At 30.0% G+C, this 7,828-nt stretch overlaps 1 protein-coding gene across 1 annotated transcript; it reads right to left on the bottom strand.

The window, feature by feature from the left end:
• On the bottom strand, window positions 733–2,424 carry LOC109359282 (WRKY transcription factor 22-like). Its single transcript, XM_019603891.1, has 3 exons — window positions 1,844–2,424; window positions 1,423–1,533; window positions 733–1,311 (listed from the first exon to the last, which is right to left on the bottom strand). Exons 1-3 carry the CDS (start codon window positions 2,263–2,265, stop codon window positions 846–848), a joined length of 999 nt encoding a protein of 332 aa, XP_019459436.1. The 5' UTR covers window positions 2,266–2,424; the 3' UTR covers window positions 733–845.

Genomic DNA, 7,828 nt, shown 5'->3' with positions numbered 1-7,828 from the left:
GCATGTTTAAAGGATGAAAGCCTACATATTTCTAAGTAAAAAAGATCTGCCTTTTCTGAATTATGTCTTATTATATTGATTCACAGCCCACGGTGTATCAAAATGCAGAAAAAAACGGTTCTCATGAAGTGGTTCTTGGTACGCAAGAGGTATGAGCAAATTATGTGACTATAAGATAGGATGCATTATTTGGAGTAAAGCAAATGGCACAAAACTAAAAAAGTGACAACTAATTGGTGAGTCTAATATAATAAATTCCACATTAACGTGGCTCTTCCTAGGAGGGACATGAGGCAGAAATGAATTACTTTGCCTCTTACTGAACACAGAACACAGAAAAGTCAGATACCATTCCATAAATTAAAATGCTTATGCTTGATTCGAACCTAATTCCTTGTTTATCTTAACCCTCATGTCAAAATGGGACCAAGTTCTATGGTGGTTGAGCATAAGTAGTATTGGAATATCTATTCAACAACTATGAACCCTTATCACACAAATATTAATCATTGCTGAAAAATAGTCAATGCAAAGAGCTAAGTTATCATAACCAATTTTAAATACAATGAACATAAACAAATAACATTGACAGACAAAAGCTGTTGAAAAGAATTGATTTACACCAACAGAAAATGACAAACAACCATGAAGATTAACAAATTAACAAAGTTGTAAAAGTCTATTACTCTATTTATCTAATCACTATACTTTGGGATGAACTTTTCTTCCCCTTCACAAAGCATCTCTAGCTAAATTTCCTCTAAAATGTAGTATCAATTTCTCTACCCAAAAAAAAAGTTCTTATTCTCTTGTAATGAAAATCATGAAAACCAATTATTGGCCACTCAAGTAGGAAGAGCAACACTAGCTGTAAAGGGATCACCAAAGCAAACTCCACTAGTAGGTGCTGCTTCAATAGGCCCTGTGAGTTCATCTAAACCTTCAAAGAAATCATCACTCAGCACCATATCTGGCAACCCAAATTCATTTTCTTCCTCATCATCATTCATCAAGTCTTCTATATCCTCTTTGCTCTCTGACTTTGTTACACTCTGATGTGCAAATTCAACCTCTTCTTCTGCCTCTGAGGTCTCAGGAGAAGTGGTTTTTGCACACATTTTGTCAGATTCTTCACCAGTGGCTGCTTGTGGCTTTTGCCTAGTGGAGCCAGCAAGAGAGTTTCTATGAGTTGGAGCAGGGTGGTTGTGCTCTCCAGTGTAGGTTACTATGAACATTGATGGCTCAGATTTGTTCCTTTCAACTTGTTTCCTTGCCAAGCACCCTTTGAAGCTGCTACATCTATAATATCCCCTATAACCAACAAAGCTTTGTTAACCCTCAAAGTTTAAAACTTTACCTTTATTTGTTTGATAAGTTCTATGAAAAAGCAAGTTCAATAAATCTTGAAGTCCAAGTTCTAACCTTGGATATGGTGACCCTTTGATTGGTTTCTGCCCATATTTCCTCCATGCCCATATGTCTGAGGAGAGATTCTCAGCTGCTACTTCACAAACTTTCTTAAGCTGATTCTTCCTGTAATTGAGAAAAAACATGCACACATACACTTATCATCAATCAATCAAAGGCATGGTTTTTAAGAGTTATAAGAAACCTAAATTCTACATCTTTTTCTCTCTCTTTTTTCAAGGGTATCTTATTACCTTTCAATTGTAAAAAAAAAGTGCATTTTGAGATGATTAAACATTCCTTTTAACTTCTCTCACAAATTATCAATCACAGTCATGGTTTTTAATAGCAATAGCAAGGCAAAATTCAAGATCTTTGTTTTAAAAGGGTATCTGATTCCATTTCAATTATGACAAGAAAAAGAAGTTAAATTTACCTAATTTTAGATCTTGGGGTGGTGGCAGAACCAGAACCAGCATGATGATGAGGCTTTTGTTTTTTCTGTGTATGCGTTGATTTGGGTGAAGATGAAGAATAAGAGAAGGAAGAGAGAGGAGAAGAGGGTTGAAAAGAAGATGTTGATGGTGATTTGAGAAAGAAAGGCTTACAAAGGTCATGCAATTCTTCAATAGAAGAACTCTTTGCATCAAAGGGGTTTGAAAAAGACAAACTTTGACATGATTGGTTTTCACTGATAGGTAAAATAGAGAAGAAGCCACATGAAGAAGATGCTGCAGGTTTATAACAATTACCAAAAGTAGAAGAGGAAACAGAGGAGGAGGTTGTGGTGGTGACGGTGGTGGAGGTGGTGGTGGAGCAGCCTCTAACTACAGCATAGAGATCCCAATCTTGTTCCATAAGTGTAGAGACAGCGTCTGAAAATGTCTGTTTTGGCTGCTATGTGGAGAGAGACAAAAGAAGGCGCTGACTTTTTTAGGAGAGAGAAATGATAAGGTGCAATGAGTGAAAAAAGACAAGTATATATAGCGATAGTGGACATTTTACAAAGTCAAATGACAGATAAAGAAAAAATGCATATTAATATTAACTGTCCTGGTCAAATTATATTAAGGATAAAATGTATATTGTTATTATTGTAAGGTTAGATGTCCACAAGTATTATCCTTATATATTTTTTTGGTTTATCATCACACCGGAGATAATTCTTTTACAGCTAGGAATATTTATATGTATGTAGAGCTAACTTTCGCAGCAGACATTTTTTTCATCCACAAAATTTGAATTCGAGATCTTACTTAAAGATAATCAATCATGTACCACTTATGCTATATGAAATTTTAATATTTATTAAAAAATTAATAATGGAAAATAGAGTTAAGTAATATGTTAATTTTTTATTATATGTCAAAATTTTATTAGATAGAAGAAAGTTGGAGACATGTTTTTTTCTAGAACAATTGATCTCCCTTTGACTTTGACATATAAGACATTTTTTAATAATTTTAATATTAATAATTGATAATTTTATAAATAAAAGTCACACAAATTAAAATTAAAGAATATCATAGTGATAATGAGAAATTAAACTTGGAAAATATAAGAAAATAGAAGTATAAATATAATTTATTACAAATGTGGTATTGTACAAAATGTATTTGCTACAAACATATAAATAAATTATTAAAATAAGAAATAAAAATAATAAGATTATAATATTTAAAAAGTATGTAAGTGTAGTTATTCTTTTGTTCATTTAATTTTTCTAAACTATGTATAGAGTCTTAGATATCAAAAGAAATAGAAGAGGTTGAACAGTTAAGAAATAACAAATAAAAAAGAGAATTGCGTAATGATATAAACCTCGTTTGGAGATCATTGTTGTACCAACGGAAAGCTTATATATTTGGATGTTGAGTGTAGGAAGATAACTTAACTAGCATACATTAATATGAAGAACAAAGTTGAAGAAGGATTTGTGGATGGTAATAAATGGAAACAAATAACTCTAATGGTGTCACAACAAAGATGATTGATACCCCAGTTGTAAATGTCATGAAGGGTGATTAATCTAACAATAAGTCTTTAAATCGGTTTAACTAAGAACTTAGAATAACACTTCTCATAATATGCGCTAAACAATATGTTTAAGCTAAATTTTAAGATATGTTTATTTATCAAAATAAAATTACATTTATTGGCAATTCAACTAGACAAGAAGACGATTCTTATTAATGAAAATGCTAACTTTAAGAAAGCAATAAAAATGAAATAACATCATAGTTAAAATAACATAATGCCTTCTTGACCCTTCTTGATATTGTCATAGGTCCTAAGAGTTCTTGGTGTTAATTTTTCATGTCCACCTATGTAGCATTTATGTTATTTTAAGTTTGTAAGTATAATGTTTTTTGGTTTTTATATTAGTTTTTATATCAAATTGTAGTGTAATAATATTGACAATCAGTATATCCTTGAAAGGGTTGAAATTCAGCTTTTCAATTTTCAGGTTTAATTTTTAATTTTGGGGAGGGATCAAGTTACTTCAGAAGTAACTTTTAAAAGTTACTCTAAATCTCTGTTATTCATTTTATTGTAATCTAGATGCTCATAATTTTTATGTTAAAAGTCATGTGAAAGTCACCTGTCATTTAACCCCATATTTTCTTCCTTCTCTTTCTTCTTCCCTTCATACTATATTCAATAACCATTTCAAGAGATTGTGACAAGAATTTTGTGATTTCTCTTTAGAAATCCTCCACTCTACTATACCACATCTCCTTCAAATGTTGCACTTTTTCACCCATCTTATATTTTGTAATTTCGGCCACTTCCATCACTTTCTTGGTGAAGAAAAACTAGGAATTGGAGAATAACACAATAAATGGATCGCACAGCTTAGGCTTTATAATTATTCAGCACCTGATTAAATATCATATGGTTAAAAAATTGCAAACTTTGAAGGGACTTGTGTATGATTAGAAGGGAGGAGGAAGAGATGAAAGAAAATATTATAGAGATTATAATAAAATGAATGGTAGAGATTTGGAGTAACTTTTGAAGTTACTTCAGAAGTAACTTGATCCATTCCCTTCAACTTTTGATTCATCACAATGTTAATTATTGGAATCCTAAATAAAATTGATTGTTATTTTATCACAATATACTTTTACATCAGTGACTAAACCTAATAGTAAAGAATTAAAGTAAAAAGAATTTGATACTAATTAAATGACAAAAAATATTACATCTATGAGTTAATATGTGTTAAAAGATTCTTTATTATTGAAGAAATAAATACTAACATATCATATAATAATAAACACAAAATAATATATAGTGACATTTTTATCTTTTTATTTATTATGAAATTATATTTTTATTATTGAAAACGATAGTCATTTCAGAAGTTATATTCACTGTTATATTATCATGAAGAGAGAAAAAAAGAGTACTTTTCTTTGGTGAGTGGAGATTTGGCATCTCTATGTTTATCTCTTTGCCTCTTTTTACTGTTTGTTTCGTGCTCTTTCTCTTATGTTCCTATCACTCCTAGTTAGAAGCCGCTTTTCTTTTTTTGGGTTGAGGTTGAGAGTGTGAAAATGTCAACTGGTAGTGACATTTTGGCTCAAGATTTTGGTTCATAATCACACCACCATATATTATTCATTGCATGTATGTTTTAATATTTTACATAAATTAAATAATTGTCTCGTATGAACATCAAAATTGAGACAACCATAAGGGTGTTTGTGACTTTGTGGCATGAAAATGATTATATTAAACCCTAAAGAGTTACTATATTTGTAAAGTAAAACTATATATATTCCCAAATTTTATTAAGTTGGAGCTCCCAATACATGTATTATTGTTTTGAGTAAATAATAATATATATGTATATTCTAATTAAACAGTGTATCCTTTTATGACATATTACATGGATTTGTAGGAAAATTACTACGAAAATATATTGTTTTCCTTTTTACAATAAGTGCCTCTTCTGTTGGAATCTTTATGGCTTTTTTTTACTGTTTGTTTGATCTTTTTCTCTCTCTCTTTCTGATCACCTCACATGGGTTGTTGAGTAGCTGACTTATGAAAATGTCAAAATGAGTGGTAAATTTTTAGGCAATGGGTTAGGAATCTAAATAAAAAAATTGTTTTTATGTAAATATGTGCGTAATATATTATTACACAGACAAAATAAACGTCATTTTCTCAATCAGTGAGTGGTTGGTTCTAGTGATGCTTTCATCATATAAGGGCAAAGTAATACATGATTATTTTTATTTTAAGTAAAATATAGATTTGACTCCTAAATATAGAAACAAAATATTTTGAAAAAAAATAACCTTACTATGTTATGATTCTTTATTCAAATAATATTATCTCTCAAAAGATACTCGTAAGTAAGAAAATAAAATAATTGTCCTTTTCTTTTTGGGTGAGAGATTGCAATTTTGGCATCTCTATGTCCTTTAGCTCTTTCAACTTTTTTGCCTTGTGCTCCTTCTCTCACTTATTTTCATATTATCCCCACAGTGAAGACGAGATGTGGTTTTAAGGGGAATAGAGATTCTCCCATACTATATGTGATAAAAAATCGATGGTATTCTAATTATTTTTTAATGGAATAATGTTAAAAATTATCAAACTACTTTGAAGGTTCCCCTACACTCATTTGATAACCAAAAGATTAAGGTTTAATTTTTGAAAACAATATTTATTAGGAGTGATATCTATACTTCCGTATTAATTCCTTACTAAAGAGATAACCTTTATATCACGAAGAAAACTTCTTTTTAAGGCTCATGTTTTATGACAAGATCTTAATCCTTTTAAGGGAGGTTGAAAATGTAAAGGGTATTGAGACTTATTAGGCTTTGGAACTGGCTTAGAAATCCAAGGGGGAAAAGCGGCGTGCCGACACGCAATTCATCTCAATGGACGGGGTATGTGTATTAATACCGACAACGTGGAAATGATTAAATAACTTCTTCACCGACATTAGGGATAGAGGTGAAAACATAGGATAATGATAACAAGTGCATCCATTTATAACACGAGTTTAATATTTATATATTATCGGTATAAAATTTTATATGATTAATAACTTAGTATAAGACTTAATTATAATTAGTATATGAATGAATGATATGTTAATGATATATAAGATTGTTCTCTACATAAATATTATATGTTTGTCACAGTTTTGGCATGGAGATTACACGGAGACAAAATATTATCATTGAAGTTTTGCTTATGAGAGGATTTTCACAATTACACTAAAGAATTACTAGCAGGTTTCACAACGAGGAAGCATAAACTTCCCAGCATTTATTCTTATCATGAAGTATCATATGGTTATCTACAATATAGTTAATCTGATTTGCAAGGAACGAGATTATATTCAACTCTACTAAACATCTATATGACAAATTGTGGAGAACACAAAGATGAAATCATGGCTCTGGATCGAGAGAAAAGGCAATCACAATGTAATGGAATGGAATTGTAACTGAATGTCTAATTTCCCGCTACTCCTAGGCTATCCAATAACTGTAATCATGTGTTTTAATTTACTTTTAAATCACCCTTATAAATTCTTGTAGTTTGGTATTCTTTTATTTAAATAATATATCTGCTTAAAAATATTATATGTTTAATTAGACTATACCTAATAAGCTCCAGGATAGAATTGCATAGATGCCATTAAGTTGATGTGATAATCATTGAAAAAAATATATGTTTTATTAGTACGCAAATTAAAGAGCTGTAAACTTTTGCCAAAAATATTCCTGAAATGCAATACGATCTAACTTGTACATCATTTCATGTATATTTAGGGTTACCAAATCATGATTTGCACTTGCCATAGTTGTTTAAGCATCCACAGGAATACAGGATTAGTCTTATGGCCTATCAATGTTGCATTTTATACATTATTATTATTATATCATCCATTATTCATATTTAATCATTATTACTCATAAAAAATGTAATCTAAATAAATGGTGAATGATACAATATCTGTGTATAAATCTTTATATTGTCAGTGTATATATATTACACACAAGTTTTATATAGTTTGATATTTATATATAGATAATGTAAAACTATTATATACTATCATTCATCATTTATATATGTTAATTATTATTAACTTTTTAAATAATAAAAATGAGTAGTGAATTATTCACGTTCAATATAAAAAATTATTATGACTTCTCACCTACCAAATTATTTTGTTAGCTTTATTTTTTTATTTAAATTATTACTTGGAAGATATCAATCCTTTATTTAGCACCTAAACTTATGTTTCCTCACTAGAGCAAACACTGATGCGTTCACACACCTCACTAAATTAGAGTCCAAGGGAAAGGGCTCCACTCAATTTCACATAGATGAATCTTTGCACCATTGTAAAATTTGTTAATTACCATCTAACCACAATTGGTGTAGC

The sequence above is a fragment of the Lupinus angustifolius genome, chromosome LG11 (assembly GCF_001865875.1).
Source record: "Lupinus angustifolius cultivar Tanjil chromosome LG11, LupAngTanjil_v1.0, whole genome shotgun sequence".
Lineage (NCBI taxonomy): Eukaryota > Viridiplantae > Streptophyta > Magnoliopsida > Fabales > Fabaceae > Lupinus > Lupinus angustifolius.
Note: the sequence above shows the minus strand (reverse complement) of the source record. Positions and strands in the feature narration are given on the sequence as shown.